This window comes from Erpetoichthys calabaricus, chromosome 16, assembly GCF_900747795.2.
Source record: "Erpetoichthys calabaricus chromosome 16, fErpCal1.3, whole genome shotgun sequence".
Classification (NCBI taxonomy): domain Eukaryota; kingdom Metazoa; phylum Chordata; class Cladistia; order Polypteriformes; family Polypteridae; genus Erpetoichthys; species Erpetoichthys calabaricus.
This window is the reverse complement of record NC_041409.2, coordinates 71,916,953-71,936,716: the sequence shown is the minus strand read 5'-3', so window position 1 is coordinate 71,936,716 and position 19,764 is coordinate 71,916,953. Positions and strand designations below refer to the sequence as shown.

Here is a 19,764-nt window from a genome sequence, read left to right as displayed (position 1 = left end):
GTCTCTGTTCAAATATTTATGGACCTAACTGTACATGTATTAATGAAATGACACTAGATTGTGTATGTATTTGGTTTAATTTTTTAGACTACAGTACATTATGTAAATTTAAGACACTATCTATATATAGTATGCACAACAAATAATGTAGAATATCTTCGGTATTCTACAATAAATACGCAATCACATTGTAGGTGAATATTACTATATGTTTATTGTGAATGTGCTGGACCTGACCTAGTTCACATTAAATTATCTATGTGTTATATATTCTGTAATGTACTACATGCCATCTTGCCTTATCTACACATTATACTGCAGAACTGCCATGTTTACTTGAGATACATAATGTATAATGTACTACAAACTATGTAGTTTCTACACTAAAGCATGTCATGTTATGGACAGGTTATATACACTACTTTATTCTACATTCATATATACCAAACTGTGTTATTACATTGACTACATTTTATAATACCTAAACATCTATCCATCCTCCTGTTTAGTGGATACACTATATCTATTTTCACATGCTGTCAGAGGCTATTGCAGGAGGATCAGGCATAAGGCAGGAACAGGATGTCAGTATATTGTTAAGGAAATATCCAAATGTGAACAATATGTAAACCTGCTGCATTATAAGTTATTTACACAATAAACAGGCAGTAAAGAGCATAGTGAAATGTCTACACAAAGTTTACATTCAACAGCTGGCATATTAGTATGTATATATCTACACATGCTTTAAGGTTCTATCTGCATGTGAAATATGTTACTATTTATTCAAAAATGTGTTCAATAATACACTCTTTACTTATTATTGTCTTAGCATAATACACTGCATGTGATGTCAACATCAAACCTTACTATACCTTACCTCTCATATTCACTCAACTAGATTAAATAAATATTACTCTACAAAGAACTGGACTCTAAACACACATTACCAGTTCACATCCTACGTCTGACCCACTGCTGACCCTAAGCTAATAACTTAACCTTCCTGTGTACTAAATAAAAATGTACTTAAACTTAAGTACTAAGAATCTGATCTGGTAAAGAGCCTTAAGGTAGTGTTTGCTATAAAAATACAAAATATAAATAAAGGCTGCTTACTTGTTTATGTGAACCGTCGATGGATTATGTTGCATTATCTGTGCCTGCTCATCTTTGTTATTTTTTAAAACTATGCTTATACCATCAATATAGTACTCTGTCCACACAGCATGCAATCTCCCAGTATAGTATGCAAAATGCAGTACACCATCATCTGCTGCTAGACTTACCAATGTATTTTTGTAGAGACACACTGTACATAAAACCATGCCATTTACACATGCTTCAATTACCTTTATATGGCATACTGTTATTGACAAACAACAATTAGCTATAATTTTACCTACACAAACTATACTACATTAAGTATATTCAGTACTATGCCATACTAAGGATATATTATACCATTTTCTCCCCATTTTATAAAGGATTGCCTGCTATATTTGAAAAAAATATACTACTGTAATTTTCCCAGTTGTTCAATGAACTACATAACTATCTCATAAATACATACTGTGCGTTATTCTATGGTGTATACAGTACAAATAATGGGTACTGCTTTATTATATGTATCATTCAAATGGGCTATAAAATGTACATATCCTACACTGTAATATTTTTATACTGTCTCTCAGTCTATCCATTTTCTAAATTTGCTTTTTCCACATCAGAGATTTGAGAAGGCCATTCTTATCTCTGCAACACTTGCAGAAAAACACAAATCAACTTTGAATGAAGATGTCAGTTCACGCACCCATAATTTATCATACTTATTATTATTATACTATTATTATTATATTATACTGTTTACTGATACAATATAATTAACTACTCATATTTGCTCTATTATGCTACCCACAAGTTATTTTATACAACTTAAAATATTTTCAATTTGCTGTCTTCAAATTGAAATATTGATTATGCATTACTATATTACCACATTTTCTTTAACATTTTGCAATGGTATATTACGATATGTTATGTGTAATTTCCAAAATTACATCATTGTAAAAAAATCACTGCATGTAATAATGTCATCTACTTTGGATACCATTATCACATATACTATAGTATCCCATGCTAGATTCATTAAACACTACTGTGTATATACTACACTAATAGTATATGCTTTATTCATACACAGACATTACATTTCTCCATAATATTCTATCTTGACAGGCTGAATTATACGTCCCACATTTGTAACACATAAATCTAAAAAGTGTTAAACATTTGTTTCTACTCTGTGAAGCTCTAAATATGGGTTAATCTAATTATTAGATGCTACCTGATTCTTCCAATTTGTCAGAATTAGATATATATGGTAACCCTTTTTCAAGGCTTTCGTCTTCTTCTAGTATATCATCTTCTGCTTCCTTGTCACTATCTGATGACATTGTTACAGTTGGGGGCATATTGTAGATCTCTTGCCTGTGGAAACAGAAAGGAAGCAATTACTGTAATGACAGGGAAAACTAAAAGGAGTTTTCTCTGAATCCTGCTAAATCAGTAATTGTCCAGTGCAGTACTGTCAAAACAGAAACAGCAAAGATAAATAGCAGAATATAGACATCAGGAGTCGGTGTTGTTTTACTACACTACAGGTTTTAACATTAGTTTCCTTAAAACAAACTAATTACTCCTCTTTCACTGTTAATTAGCAGACTGCAAAACACTGATTATGCCCAGTCTGCTCTAAACAAAGCCACTCTCTTCTACTCTACTGTATAACAAAATCCTGAACTGCACACTCAGCAGGAACCTCTACTTCTCACGTTGACTGTTATGCACCTTTATTTTCTTTAAATTAACTCATGTGGACAAAATGCTGATCACACTTAATGGATCTTCCTGGTAATTATAACTGGTTTCATATATGAATAATAATTTTATTTGAACATTCTAAAATTTAAGACATGACATATCTGGAACAGGCTGAAAATGCAGTCATAGGCTGTAATAGTCAACAGTATGGCATCACCTAGTTACACTAACAGAAAGTAGGTCTTTTAGATCTTGTGACAACAGTTTCATGTTCTTCTTCTGCAGTGTGAATAGACACACATTGTTGTTATTGCCAAAGTCTTAACATTTGCAGTGCAGCTAGCCTTAAAAATGTGGCTACTTCTTTTAGACCAGTCAAAGCTGAAATGTAAGCAAATGTTGAGAATTATGGCTTTTAAAACCTGTTCTTAACTAAAACTGATATAATGTTGTATGAAATTCCAAAGTGTAGCCCTATGACAATGCTATGAATGTATGTATTTGTTTGTTTACTTACTTGTCCATTTATTTATGTATTTATTTATTTAAAGAGCTTCTGTAAAAAGCCAAATTTCCTACTGTTGACAAATACAAGTTTTATCTAAATATGTGCCATTTCAGCTGTGGAAACCCAAACTGGTTCATTCTGGCTGCTACCTGGGCAGCAACTGTGGTAACAGACTGTCTATGTGACACACCTAAATGCAGAATGCCGTCGTGGAGACATCTTTTGGGATGCTTTGCTTTTCTGCTTTAACTCTGAAAGTCTTTGTCTCATGTTGATGGTGAGCTCTGGGTTCAAGCGCCAGATAAAAATACAGCTGCAAGAAACAAAAAACAAAAAAAGTTGAATGAAAAATGACTATTGAGAAATAAATGTACACACCAACTACTATTTATGTATCATTAATTTATTCATTTATATACAGTATATAGTATATTTAATGACTCTGGTAGTGAATTTCAGGTTCAGTCTTGGGGAAGCCCTGCAGCTGCATGTTTTTGCCCCGGCCAAATTATGGTTTTAATTGGGCTCCTACCGTATTAAAGCAAGCTCATATTTCCCAGTTTCTGTGTTTTGGAATCTATCCAGAAATTGTAAAAGTGGTTTGCCAAATTTTTATTGAAATGTTTCAAGCATTAAAGTATGTTACATTGGGATAATTTAGTGCTTTTTATCTTGGGTTTTAAGGGTGTCATCATTATCATGATATTAATTCCATTTGTCAGTTGTTCTGATTATTTAACCTGTTATCTACTAATGAGCACACTAGTGGGTCTGACATTGAAGTAGCTTGCAACCCTTAATGCCTTGGTCCCTAATCTGCTTGTCATTAATCTGAATTATTATAATACAATTAAGGATTCAAATTGCACAGATAAAAGATGAATGAATAGAACAATGAAGCAATGATGAGAATACAAATACTTTATTCCCCCATTTCTTATAAATGGAAGTCTCACACTGTTGCAGAATAAGAAAAGAAAAAAAAAGTCCAGCCAATAAAACAATAAGATGAAGTAGAGGTGAAGCTGATGGGAACAAAAACCACAGGGTTTCCCCTAGGGCTTCACTTGAAAACAGCTGAAGTCTTGGTTTTGCATTGTTTGTTAGGAAACTGCTGGCTCTTTTGCACTAGTGCTTCAGGCATGCATTTCTTGTAAAAGCCACATGATGGCAACAAAGCAACAAGAACTTAAAGAATGAGGATTAAAAAAATGAACCACCACCAAGCCCCAACCCAGGATACCTGTCTCCTGAGACAGAAACCAGGTGTTTGCAGTCATTGGTGAACTTCATTCCCGTGACAATTTCTGTGGAGACAACCAGATGCAAACAGATTTGTAAACAGAAACCGCAAACAAGAATATATCAGCACAAGTGTATACAACAGACAGTGCCTGCTTGTTCACATGCAATTGTGTAGAGTGGTTATTATTTGTTAGTATATTTCTCCTTCAGTTATATTCACTTCTAATATGTCCAAAGTGTGCATGCTTTTGGAATGTGGGTGGTTCTTTCAGACAAAAACAAGTCCTGAAATCTTGCTCACAACATAATGTACACCCCACTCTGTAACTCATACTCAAAAATGATATACTCATTCACACTATATAGAATGATCTGTCCCAATAGCACTCTCAAAATATTTTGATAGAGCAGGATACAGTTTACTTCATCAAGATTGCCCCTCTACTTTTGTGCATACACATCATTATGCATCATTCCTGGATTGATAAGCACCTTCAGCATTTTCATTGGCTAAGAGATAAGAACACCCTATGAGTGATGAGCAGAATTCTAGAATACAAAATGTCTCAACTTATGAGTACCCTTGAATGATAAGTGCAATTCCAAATTTTTGAATATACAGGCACAATGTACAGTATACCCATGGTTAAAGAGCCTCTGCACCCATAAATGCACCAATGAGGCAATGAAGGTACAATGTACAAAAATATGGCAATTTTAAATAGAAAAAATAACAACTGGGAAAGATGCAAAAATACAGAACTCATAATACAGAAGAAACAGAAAGTAAGTAAAAATCCTGCTGCTCCTCTCGGCCTTTCATTACAGGGTTGGACCCCTGTTTATCAGGCAGAGTGGCTTGCCAACTTTCCAACCACAGTACCAAAACAAAACACTATCTTTCCCTAATCCATTTTGTCTTCTACTCTATTCAGACCCTGGTAAACTTCTATCCAAACACCAGAATCACTTCTAAGGTCAGAGGCCACCCTACATTTGCTCCAGACATACCAGGCTACAGCTTCCTCTAGTGCCTTCCAATTTCTCTGCACCTATATAGCTTCTATTGCCCTTAAAGGGTAATGTATTCAAGGAAGAATCCCACGTGCCTTCACTCTTAAAGGATCAGCACATTTCACATGTTCATTTCTGAAAATGTGCTCTGTAGTGCCCCACATGCTGACATTTACTTACTGGCCTTTCTCTCTCTCTCTGTCTTTTTGGTCAAAGGGTTTAACATCCATTCCCACTGCTTCATTGCCTGCCTTGTATTGTCCTGAGAGACCACTGCATGGTTTCTCTCAGGCTTATGTTCACAATCATGAGGGTGCCCTTACCTAATCCCCTTCCAGAACAAACAAAACACCTCTAGAGCATAGCACCCCTTAGCAGTCACTGTGGTTGCACATTAGCATCTTGTAGGACTAAACCAGTGGCCACTGTCTCAACTCTCTCTGGCTTGAAGGTCACACAGTACAGTATATAATACTCTGACTGATAATTTTATTTGGTAGGACAGAATATATTCTGACTCAATTTACAGAATTTGCCTTTAATGAAAATTACATCCAAACTGATATGTTCACTTCATGACTCAAAAGCAAATTTCCAATATCACAGAATCACCGACAAACACACTTCCAGAACCTGAATAATTTGAATAAAGTTCCTAACTGGAATTACACATGGTTTTATGCTCCAGAAGAAATGCTGAGAATTAATTAATATTTAACTCTTCTCTAGCATGTCATGCTGTTTTGTATGACTTTTTTACTCACCAGAATGTCCAAACATAGTGGCCACACACTCTCCTGAATAGAAGTCAAAAATGCTAATATTCTTGTCTGAACAGCTGGTAGCAATGTACAGCCCAGAGGGATCAGTCTGAACCTGTTGAGTGATACAAACAGTATTTGCTAAGTACTGTGTGCTATGTGACTAATCCAATTATTAGAGTCGCAATGTTGTAAATCTAATTTTCCTTACCAGTGTCTTGGGTTACATTGTAATACTATTTAGTGGTAGGAACACAGCAGTCAGAGCAATATTAGAGGTCAAGGGGAAATCTTTCTGAATAGTTTTGCAAATAAGAAAAAGGATAGAGAGTGACATGGCTATATGTAGACATGCCCAGTGAAATCTAATAGGATTTTCTTTTGCATATTGCTTACTTAAAATAAACCAGTAGTTCAGTATACACACTAGAGAGTTTTGTACTGCTTAATGAGTCTGAAGATCTCCACCAGAGAACACTGTGCTGTAAATCTTGTGACATACTATTTTCTGAGCACAGGATCATAGTCATGCAACTTTAAAAAGTTGCGTGGACTTTTTAAATATGGGGTAATTCTGCAAAATTCACAATTTGTCACCATTGAAAAAAGATGAGAGCTCTTAAGAACCACTAAGCTGAGCTGCTCTTAACCTTTGAATAAGCATTTCTCTCAAGAGCTGAAAGTCAAGCTAGTGGACCACACAGCACACTCACCTTGATGAGGGTCCCGTCCTCTCCCTGAGATCCTTTATATAGCTTCTTCTGCTTGCCACTGCTAAGGTTGAATATCCTGCAGCACAGACCAAAGGCAAAATGAGCAGAAGGTGAAAAAAATAAACATCCTAAAGTGCTCAGAGGAGTAGTTCACAAACATGTTTCTGTGGATTTTTGTTTTCATTTTTTCATTCATTTAACTTTAAAGTCAGAAGCCAATTATCCCTTTAATTAAAATCATTATCTAGTTAAACATGGTGGTTTCCTCTTTCAGCATCTGTTACAGTGATGATCAAGTCTCACACTGATGTCTTTGTTGAATTAAATATTTTTATCTTAGGATATTATTTCCACCTTTGCTTTAAACTGCAATTTAGAAACACTTAAGTTATAAAAATCACACAAAGCAAGCTAATTCAACTGCATCAGCAGTATAAAATAGACTGCTATTTAGTAAAGCATAAAAGAGCAAGAGATTCTATTGTATATTGTGACTGAAAATATCACAGAAGTCCATTTACATAAAAACAGGCATGGAAATGCATTACCAGATCTGTACTTAAGTAATTAGGTCTACACACCTGTTACATTCAAGGTTGCCACTTGGGGACTATGCATTTGGCATGCCACAAAAAGCTTTTATATGAACATGTTTAGATCATAGTGACCTCAAAACACCATCTAAAAAGATGTGGTACCCAACACGAATTATAAGGTAACACCATGGACTAAGGGCAAACTACTCTCAAAAGTGTGATTTGTTTATGCTACCCATGACAGCATTTGCCACAGACCACTCATCTTCACTGGTGTCAGGTTAAGCAGCCAGATTGATATGGACTACTGCTAGACCATGTTCTGCACTGAACCGGTCTTCTTTCTGAATGATTTCCGCTATATTGCACAGGGAGATAGAGGAGATAGTAACTTAATCCATATAACATTCTCAAACAGCACCCTGTAATATTAGTATGCCATGGTATGCAGTACCTTTGTTTTCAAACACAAGACATCTCTGAGTACTCTGAATGTGTAACAAAACATCAGGGAAACATTTTTGATTAGTGTATAACATATGAAGGTAATTCTTTATCATTCAAGGTTACAATCTCCCTGGAATGACTACTGTATTTGACAATGACATCCTTTACAACACAAGCCCAGTCTTCTGGACCAGTCTCCAAATGAACATGTGCAGGACATTTTGAGATGTCAAACAGAGTTTGTTTAAAACCCTGCACATTCCTGAAGTAGCAGTTATGCCTGGCTGAATGTGCTTCAGGACTCCATTTGACAGAAAGACTCAATGTACAGTCTCTCATAAATCTAGTCATAGTGGTTGTAAGTGATCAAAATGACTCCTATGTGTAGCCCTATTCTTGATGAAAACATTTTTCTTTAGTTTTTTGATTAATTTCATCTATCCTGTAAGCCGTGACACAAACTAGCCCATTCATTGATTCTGGGTATGTTTTTTTTAACAGTGAGTGCACAAAGTATTGTGGATTTGTGAAACGCAGGCTGGGAGCTAGAATATGCTGCTTAATTAAAACAGATATTGCTTAAGGAAACTGCAATGGACTGGTGTTCTATCCAAGGCTTGTTCCTGTCTTGCACTCAGTGCTGTCTAAATAGGCTCTAGTCCCTAGAAAACCTGAATTGGATTAGTAGGGTTTGAGAATGTATCATTTAAGAGTGGAAAACCAATTTCAATTAAAAAATTATCTAGACCTAAAACAGCAGTCACTGAGGATTCCCAGCACTGAGCTATAAAATGCTACATATTACCCTTTCAAAAAATCAAAATACTAATCACAATTATGTCTTTCAACTCCAGGTGAAAAAGCAATGTCTGGGAGAACATGCACAGATTTTTAAAATTAATAATAATAATTCATTACATTTATATAGCGCTTTTCTCAGTACTCAAAGCACTATCCACACAGGGAGGAATCGGGAAGCGAACCCACAATCTTCCACAGTCTCCTTACTGCAAAGCAGCAGCATTACCACTGCGCCACCATACAACTGTAATCTTTCTGCCCCCGGCACCTAGGACTTTACCTTTAAGACATGTAAGACATTTTGATCGATACATTTTCTAAAAAAAGAAGAACCTCATTTGATTTTTTCATTTTCTCTGTTCCTAATTTTTGTTCAGTGTAACAACACTCCTTCACTGTAAACCCACCCACCAATAAAAGCATGTATTACCTGATGCTGCGGTCCTGACAGCCAATGGCTGCATACTTGCATGTGGGGTCCACATCCATGTCATACAGTGTTGTCTTACGAACAATGTGATGAGTCCGTGTGAACTCTGTGCCCTCAATGTTCTACAAACAAAATCACAGGTGTTAGGTCAATCTCAGTGGCAAGCCAACACATTGGATCTTATACTCCATCCTGGGCTCCTATTGACTGCTCAAATGCACTCAGTTCCTGAATGAGTGGCCATTCCTAATCCAAATAAGAGTCATAATCTAAAAAAAGCTTGTCCCCTAAGAAATTCTCAAAAGAGAGTGAATTTCTCTGAAAAGTAGTGAGCCTGTTTAGTGCTGGTGAGTCTATTCACTGCCTTCTTCTGTTTTCAATTTTTGTATATCAAGACTCTAAAAATGTATTGATTTTGCACTGCTGCTCTTGCTTGACTAGCAACTCAACATACTAATGAAAATTCCAAGTCAGCCAAAATTTTGCACACATCTAAATCAATCTCTATTGATTATTTTATGCAAATGGTGAAAGATATTGAACAGTCTATAATCTATAAATTATAAAAACAACAGTCAACTGTGTGGATTATACATGAAAGAACAGAATAAAGCCTAGTATCACTTTTAATACTCTTAATTCACTTGGTCATAATTAATTTCCCTCTGCTTAGCTTTTTTCCTTTTTCTTAATTTTCATACAGTGTTTGTTGAACAGGATTAACAAGCATGCTAATATAATAAAAAAGCCCCAAGTTGACCAGCTACCTGGGTGGAAACGCAATTACTAGTGTTAATGGTTAATGCATCTAGCATCTACATTTTTATTATTACCATGGTAGTTGTCTGCATGATATTCTCCCAATGTCTGTTTGGATTTTTCTCTGACTACTCTGGTTGTCTTTCCACATCGCAAAAAATGTGCAGATTAAGTTGACTGGTGATTCTAATTACAGTAGTCCATTGTGAATGTGAATATGGTTGCGAGTGTGTTCCTATCCAGGAATGGTCCCTGCCTTGCCCCTGATGCTGCTGGGACAGATACTAGCAGTCCTGTAGTCCAGAATTGGAGAAGCCAAGTTTGAGAATTTTTTGTTTTTTTACAAACTGTGGACAATCAGTAACATACTCTTAACAATGATTTAAAAACTGTAATCAACTATAAGTTTATAGTAGATCTTAAACTCAAATATGAGAAATGTTGAAGACAACAACTAATGAGATTAGAAAGATAGATATTATTTTATTTGTCCCAAGAGGGAAATTTATTGTTTTACAAAAGCTAAATAAATAAATATTAAAACAAGCAACAACAAAACATCTGAAATACACACCAGTATTACTATATATAAAGAAAACTTCTGACTTAGCTAAAGATAAAGCAACAGTCACAGTCAATGTGAGACATTGCAAAGCTGCAGTGTGCATTTAATACAAGATTAATATATGTCTACAGAACTCTCTTTTGATTGTTTACTGAACATATACAGTATGTAGCAGTGAAGTCCAATTTTATAGCCAAATTGGCTGTGTCAGCTAATGGACTTCAAATTATTCACCCACTGGTTCATTCATCCATCTTCAAACTGTCTTATCCACTTCAATGCTGCTGCAACAACATAACAGTTACAGATCTAATTCATCCAAGTAGTTCTGGCCTTGTGAACGAAGCTGCCAGAACAGGGTGCAGTTATATTTTTGCAAAGTACATCACAATGTAAATGTGTCACTTGTGTGTTTTAGTTACCTTGATATACTGTAAGTCTAACAGTTGAAAACCCCTCCTACAGAGAAAGGTAAGGTACATAATGTGTGGGCCTACCAAGTTATTGAATTAATTACTGGCATGGCCAAAGGCAAAACTGATAATTAACTACCTGATTAACATTAATCAATCAAAAATTATTCTCACATCATTACATTATTTCCCACAAAGGCTACTAACATAATGCCATTGATGCAATGTCAGCTTAATACTTAGCAAGTAAAACACTTCACCTTTGATAAAACTGCATCAAAGCTGATGAGTGATACTGTTTGATTAAAAACACACATATACAAAAGCAAATATCAAACCACTGAGCTCACCACCAGAACAGTGGAACTTTAGTCTAATAACTGAAATCTCTGCAATAGTCAGAACTAAACTCTGTATCTGCAATTATTTTTACTTATGTCAATATTTTTACTATGTAAAACACTTATATACATGAATAAAAATGATTTTTTAAGAAATTATGGGTTGGATGGGGCTGGTCTGCACCAGGTACACCCTAAATGCTCAAATCACTCTCAGCAAATACGTTAGTTGCAACACTAGCAAAAAGAACACAGTTGGACTTCTTTGAAAATGGCAGAATCACACATACATATATACCTGAGCTTTTTTTTGAGAATGACATGAATACATTGTGTTACTATATACTGTACAGGTATATGTAACCTCAAAACATGGATCAATACTTGGGAGTATTTTTAGCTTGTAATCTAAGTTTTAAGGCTTCTTTTTCATGTTTGCACTAATGCACTTCAAGAAGAAACTGCAAGATGAGGCAAAATATTTTTTTAAAATGTATGAAAATTGCTTCACTTAAAAACATAATTACCCATAGCAAATTAATGTATAATATGATTGTGAAAAAATTACATCGACTTGAAAAATAGCAAATGTATCCTTAAATTTCAGGTTCTCAAATGTATTAATGTGGACTTGTGATTGATACAAGATTAGATTTTGTCTCTTTTGTCTGTGTCACTTGTAAATAATTCATGACATATTCTCATTTTGTTTTCAAATTATTTGGTTAAAACAGCCATTTGCACTTACTGTACCTTTCTAGAACTAGAAGTTTATAACATGGTCTCAAACATATGCTTTTTTAGCATTGAAATCTTTTCTCTTTATAATATAGGTGATATTCAGCAGTTAAATTGTCTTCAACACAATATTAAAAATCAGCAAATATTTATTTATTAATTTCTGCATTTATCTATTTATTTCAAGAGCCAGCTTAATCCATTTTTAAGGTTCACATGGAGCAGGGCCCTAACCTGTCAGTAATGGCTACAAAGCAGAAGGCAGACCTGGGTGTAATGGCTGTCCACTGCAGGACACAGTCACATGCATACCAACATTTCTGGTTAAATGTACAGTTGCTAATAAACCCAACCTTCATGTTACTTAGATGTGGGAAATAAACTGAGTATTAGAAAAAAAACACAGTAACTTGGGGAAAATGTGGTAACACCATTAGATGGTGAATAGGATAAAATTTGAAACCTTGAGGTGGCAGCATTGAAAATTATGTCAGACAAAATCAACACTAAAAGGCATAATGAACACAATACCAGTGCCCTTTAGAAGCACAAAGCTATATTCAAATAATAAAAGTAGTTTTACAGCTGGAGCACTGGCCACTTAATAAATTTGCTAAGAAGCAAACAAAGAGTCAGAGGTGTGAACTGAGTAAGTAGCCTTGGGAATTACAGTCTAATGCTTTAATCATTACGTCACGCTGCCTTGAAATGAGGACACACAGCTGTGAAAGTAGCCAATGGAAGATATCTTTCTCGCTCTGTCTGTCTCTCTCATACACACACACACTCCTAATCAAGAAATTATCAAAAGGATTTTCAGACTGCTTATTTCTAAACTAAAACCCTAGAATATTTTTACTGAAGGAATGGAATTGATTCTTGTTTCAAACAGCATCTCATTGGCTCTTCCAAAGCCATGATGAACTTCCCATTGTCTGATGACAGAGGTTTTAATCAGTTCCACAGCCTGGGGACAATAACGCAGCAAAGATCTACAAAATGTGGCCCAGAGAGTCCTGAATAGGAAACTGTATTGTTGTCTGCTTCCCATTTCATTTCTTTGAGACCAAACTTCCCACTATGGTAACCAAGAATCTGCTGATTTTTCTCAGTGACTTTCAACAAGCTTGAGCCTTGATGAAATAGCAATTACTCAATTCGCAAGTAAAATCATGTGCATGATTTTATGAAGAGAAGGGGTTAATCAGGTGTTTCATTACCTTCTGTGCTGTGCGGAAATAGATGCTCTTGTCTGCACCACAGCTGATCATTCTGACTTTGCCTTCATTGGCTGTAAAAGTAAAAAAAAAAAATCAAATCACCACAGAAACAGAGTGCATCATTTGCCCAGCACAGCATTTAAATCTGCTTAGCAACTGATTTTCAACCAATAGTAGCTGGAAGTAGACTTCCAATACAAAAAGAGACATAAGGCTTAGTGTAGTGATAAAGACTGGTAGGCAGTTTGTAGTCAAAATGTCACCTTCCCTTGAAAACTGCAACAGACATCCACACCAGAGCACACAATAACTGACAGCTAGCTGACTCTGTAAACTGCAAAAAATGGAGGAAGAGCTTAGTAGCAAAAATAGATTTCAGCAACAGAAGTGTCAGCAAGCCCCTTGGAATCCTGCCTACTTCAGGTGGAACAGTTTTATCTGCAACCAAATGGTCTGATTTGGAACTGGAAGAGCATTCCAGTAAAGAATAACACAAAGTTGACACTCTGATGGAAAGCATTTACTGTAGTATATATAAGCATGTCAACCAAATAACCAGTCCCCAATTTCCCTTGTCTCTGGTCTCACTTAACTATAACTTTTGGATGTTTCATATTACCCGCTACAGCAAAGTTAAGGAATAACTATGTGGTATACACTGTCACTTGTACCTTGCTTATTTCTCAAACAAGTTAATCAGACTGACAGTTGTCTTTTTTGCAGACATTACATCAGCTTGTCAGGTTAGCTAAAGGATTTTTTCCAATTCCTCACTTCTCCATCCCTCAAGCCTATCTATTCTATTACAGGTTTTTAACATATCACAAGGCATAAAATAAACCTGGATGAGACAGCACTCAATGTAAGGTCACCACAGGACAATTTAGAGTAGCAATTCAACATAACCTCCATGTCCTTGCGACTTTGGAGGAAGGAACATTACCCAGATAAAACTCACCAGCAAACTTGACTGCTGTTATGGATGAGGAATGCTCATCAAGTGTCTGTAACAAGCTGTACTCATTCCCAGCATCCAGGACGTGGATGAGACGATCTCGACTTGCAGTTGCCAAAAGGTTGAGACCTGTGATGGAAAATAAGAGGTTAAAAGCTGATTGTAACACAAGTACAAAACACCAAAACTGCTTTCAGAACAAAAAACATTGTCCCACTTCACAAATATGATACTAGGATTAAGTGCCAGCATGCGCCAAAACCTTAGAGTCCTGCACAATTTTTCTTTCATTGTCCTTTAACATCTATCTCAGTCATGTGAGAAAGGCTGCTATAGGTCAAAAGTAAATTATCTTATAAACCAATATAGCACATTATTAAGAAATGTACAATCTTGTCTTAGTTTCTTATTTGCACAAACAAGCAAATCATTATGCAGAAATATAAACTCTTAAACTGTTAAACATGACACTTTTTATTACTGTATAATAAAGTGGTGAATTCAATTGTTATTTTCAGTTCTATGCAAAATGCTGGAAACCTGTATAGTGGATTAATTTATATATATATTTTTATATGTATGTACAGTATATATGTACAATGCCTACAAAAAGCATTCAGATCTTGGAAGATTGCACATTTTACTGCTACACAACATTGAATCACAGTACAGTAGATTTAATTTGGCTTTCTTGACATTGATCAACAGGAAAAGTCTCTTCAATGTCAAAGTGAAAATGGATCTCTGCAAAGTGGTCTAAATTAATTGCAAATATAAAACACAAAATCTAACTAATAATTATTTATTATTACTACCTATACAGTCAACTTCAGCATTATTGACACCCCTCAAGAAAATATGTTAAACATGAACATCAAAGATGAACCTCACTTTGAGTGATCTGTTGGGTTTAAGCAAATGTATAGTCCTTATCTTTTATATTAACACATTTTTTTTCTTCAACAAAACCTTTCTTTAGTAACACATTTTTTATTGAAAGTGTAGGTATAAAAATATTTGCACTCCCAATGATTAATATTTAATAAATACTCCCCTGGGAAAAATAACAGCTTTTTTCTGCAATGTTTAACTGGGTTGGAGAACACTTGTAAAGGAATCATGGATCATTCCTTCATGTAGAATGTTTCCTTTTCCTTAGGATTTGCACTTGTGGACTGGTCTCTTATATTCATTCACACAACGGGTTTTCACGGTGGCGCAGTGGGTAGCGCTGCTGCCTCGCAGTTGGGTGATCTGGGGACCTGGGTTCGCTTCCCGGGTCCTCCCTGCGTGGAGTTTGCATGTTCTCCCCGTGTCTGCGTGGGTTTCCTCCGGGCGCTCCGGTTTCCTCCCACAGTCCAAAGACATGCAGGTTAGGTGGATTGGCGATTCTAAATTGGCCCTAGTGTGTGCTTGGTGTGTGGGTGTGTTTGTGTGTGTCCTGCGGTGGGTTGGCACCCTGCCCAGGATTGGTTCCTGCCTTGTGCCCTGTGTTGGCTGGGATTGGCTCCAGCAGACCTCCGTGACCCTGTGTTCGGATTCAGCGGGTTGGAAAATGGATGGATGGATGGACAACGGGTTTTCAATTAGGTTCAAATCTAGAGACTGAGATAGCCATTACAAAACTTTGATTTTGTGTTCTTGTAACCATTCCTATGTTAATTTTGATGTTTGTTTCCAGTCATTTCCTTGTTGAAAGGTCCATTCACTGCCAAGTCTCAGCCTTCTTGCAGATGTTACCAGATTTCGGGCTAATATTTTCTGGCATATAATGGAATTCATTATTCCATTAACCTTCACAGCAGACCCTAGTCCACTTGTAGCAAAACAGTCCTGAAGCATCAATGCTCCACCACAAAATTACACAGCTGGCATCAGGTTATCTTACCTGAAGACAACACATAATTCCATTTGTAGTTCCAAATATGCCTGGTAAACTTCAGGCACAACATTTTGTGGTTTGTTCTTAAAAAGGGTTTCTTTAGTAGAACTTACCAAAAAAGCTTCTCACTATTGAGTTTGCATCTGTGGTGGAGTGATATCTAGCATATAAGTTGATAAATATGTTGGATTTGTAAGAACAGTTTCCTGTTAGAATAGCTTTTGCAAAGACAATTAACAAATCTCAGAGCCAAAGATTCGAAAAGGTTATTTTATTTAATAGAAAGAAACAAAATTCAATCACGGGCAGTTATACGTTGCATTGTCACGATGAAAGTCGAAACACAGAATCAAAATTCAATGCAATATTGATGAAAATTTAATTCAAAAAATAGTTTTTACTGAAGTTTTACAGTAAAAGTGTAATTTTAAAATGTATTTGCATGTTAATTTCAAAGCCAAACAGAATGAAATCGTATTATGCAACAAATAACTCGTAATGCAACATGAAACAAAATTTACTTTCAAATTATTACATTTTACTCTTTTTTAATATGGTTAATTACTCGCTGTAATGTAAAATAGTTCTATTATGTATATGTAACAATTCCCATGAAAATAAAAATTTGTTTAAATTGTACATCCGCATCCCCATACACGAGTGACAGAACTGCAAAGAGGCTAGTACGTAGCGCAGGCACAGGGGTTGGCGAAGTAAGCAAGCATGGGGCAAAGCCCCCTAGTACTATTTACATTTAATTTTTTGTTTTCTCTTTAAGATCTCAAAATGTGATTGAGTCATTAGTGCTTAAGTGAAGGCAGGTACCAACATTTCTACAGTTGAATAAATCATCTGACCTTTCTACCCTCGAAGGGTGTTGCTTCAACTCTAAACTACCATGAGCTCCTCTAAGTTGATGACTTAGCACTGGTAAATAAAGATAATTGACTCTTACAAAGCAGTGGAAGGCTACAAAAAGATATTTAAATTATTTTAACTGGGAAGTCAAGGCCTCATGACGCATACATTATCTCTGAAGTAGAAGTAATTTAAAACTAGTCTTATACAATATGCAAAACAGAAATCATATTTCTATGCAAAGGACCTTCAGAAAGTATTACCTGATAGCAGAGTATTGGTCCACAGACTTACAGCTCAGAGTTGCCTGCATAAAAATAATCTGGTATGGAGGGGTTTTCAAAAAGACACCTTTTTTATGATCCATCCATTTTCCAACCCGCTGAATCTGAACACAGGGTCACGGGGGTCTGCTGGAGCCAATCCCAGCCAACACAGGGCACAAGGCAGGAACCAATCCTGGGCAGGGTGCCAACCCACCGCAGCCTTTTTTATGATCTCATCACAAAATCATCACAAAGAATAATATTCTGATAAGCTAAAAACTTTTTGGACCAAACTACCATGAACTGATAAAACTAAAAGTGAACTTTTTTAGCTACAACCACAAAGGGAAACATTTAAAGGAAAAACAGGTCACTCCTCAGAAAAAAAGAACCCTTACTCAAGTCTAAAGAAGTGTGGGGGTTGGATTATGCTTTAGGCATGCTTGGCAATCAGGGGCAGAGGAGATATTGTCCAGGAGAGAGGAAGAATAACTTTGAATAAATGCAACAGCCAACTGAAAGGTCTTCAGATTATACCTTTCATTCCACATCTAAAGACTCCTCAGAGTTAGGGACTGCTTTTTTGTCAAATTACATTCCTTCACATGCTATACACTCCTAGCATTGATTTTGTTTTACATTGTCTTCAAGGCTGTAGGTTTTCAAACTCTTCCAACAGATTACGTTTTTTTAAGGTTAAGAGATTCTGCCACCTGAATACCACTGCCCTGCTCATTTTGTCTGTTCCATGTGTTGCATATACTTGGGGCACAGCTGAAAAATCATTTGGGAATGACAAAGCAAATTAAGGGTTGAATTACAGGGCATGAGATTGAAAGGATTAAACAGAAACTGGCTAGTGACAGTGTGGACCACCTGGGGACGCACTGCCACCCAAACTCGACACAGACAGATGTGGGACACAAGTGTAGGGCACATGTTTTTATTTTTTTTCTTTTCTCAATGGGAAACACCTTCCCCCGTTTCCCAAGTGTAGAGCACAGTCACAGCACAGTTCCAAACACTCCTGGCAAGCTTCGTCTTCTCCCACCCAACTCTGGCTCTTATTGTAGTGGCTACTAACTTCTTTTATTATGCAGCCGGAAGTGCTCCAGGTACTCGTTGGTCTACTTCCAGCAGAAGGGTTCAGCAGCAGCTGCATCACCCCCTGGTGGCACCCATGGAAACCAACAGGGCTGCACCAAACTCCAGCTCCCATGGAGCCCTGCGGGAGTCCAAGACACCACTGCAATCTGGGGGCGGGTGGCACTTTGCGCTCTTGGGGGAGGTAACGCTGTGGATATGCTCCCTCCCTCAGTCTTTCCAGTGTAGAGGTGTCGTACGTCACAACAGTCACCATGCTTCACCTAAATTCCAACACCACCATACAGTCCCATTATATAGTAAGTCATATGTACAATAAGTCAATTTGTTTCAATATGTCATACGTAAAAAGTCCAAGTAGCCAACATCCATGAGCCAGTGAAGAAACCTAAACTGAACAGAGGCTGGATATTTCAGGAAATTAGTGATCTAAATCACATCTCAAAATTAACCATGAAGTATGTAATGAAAGAAAAGATTCTGATTTTAGAAAGGCCTTAACCTGTGCATGAAAAATGATAACAGATATTTGTGAATGAAAAAATTCAAAATTAACAGTGGACAAAAAAACATAAAACAATTACAAAAATAACTTGATTATGATTTATATTAAAGTATGTCTTACCAAATACTGACAGACAAGGTAACCAAACCTTTTCATAAGGCACATTCACACTATAATTTTTTCAGCCTGCTTTAGACAATAAACAGTAATAATGCATTGAATGCATTAATGCATCAAAATCTTGCATAAAGACTTTACCCTACTGTAGCTGTATTAATTTTTGACTTAGTAATTAAGTGATATGTACAGCTTCACAAGTAGGTGCCCATACAAATGCACAAAACCGCAAAACCTTGTTGACTATCAAAACTGAAATCACAAAAATAAACAGGTACTATATTCTTTAATGTTATAGATTTTACTATTATAATAACAGTAAATAGAAAGCTTCCAGCAATATTGTGGCAATTCATCTGTACATTCACAGTCCTGAGGAAGCTGGCAGCTGGTTTGGTGATTAGTCGAGAGTGAAGCACTGTAAGTCTCTAAGCACTTGTCACGTCTATCTAGAGCTAAGTGAAATGTACGTGAAGTATGCAAGTGTGACAAGTGTGATTTGTAAGCTGCTTTATTTTCAATCAGCAATGAAGTGCAGAATGCAACTGTGTGCACTATGGACCACAGGGCCTATCTTGTAAAGCAACATTGGCTTAGGGACGAAAACATGAATAGGGCACACCCTGCTAGCTTAAAATCTATAGGTGCACTGGAAAATTCATGAAGAATTTAACTCACTGGTGTGCTTCACACTAATTATGAATTCAGACAGTATTAGGCCGTAACATTTAGAAAAAAATCATACTTTCAAAGAAAGCACTTT

At 36.3% G+C, this 19,764-nt stretch overlaps 1 protein-coding gene across 5 annotated transcripts in view; it reads right to left on the bottom strand.

Moving 5' to 3' along the window:
• mapkbp1 (mitogen-activated protein kinase binding protein 1) overlaps window positions 1–19,764 on the bottom strand; it is an 82,293-nt gene that overhangs the window by 17,775 nt on the left and 44,754 nt on the right. For all 5 annotated transcript variants that reach the window (XM_051919729.1, XM_051919730.1, XM_028822398.2 and 2 more), the window contains 8 exons: window positions 14,273–14,398; window positions 13,315–13,385; window positions 9,279–9,400; window positions 7,065–7,140; window positions 6,355–6,466; window positions 4,575–4,638; window positions 3,522–3,644; window positions 2,348–2,490 (listed from right to left, as the gene is read on the bottom strand). In XM_051919729.1, coding sequence (XP_051775689.1) covers window positions 2,348–2,490; window positions 3,522–3,644; window positions 4,575–4,638; window positions 6,355–6,466; window positions 7,065–7,140; window positions 9,279–9,400; window positions 13,315–13,385; window positions 14,273–14,398 — 837 coding nt within the window. The remainder of the gene's footprint in view (window positions 1–2,347; window positions 2,491–3,521; window positions 3,645–4,574; window positions 4,639–6,354; window positions 6,467–7,064; window positions 7,141–9,278; window positions 9,401–13,314; window positions 13,386–14,272; window positions 14,399–19,764) is intronic.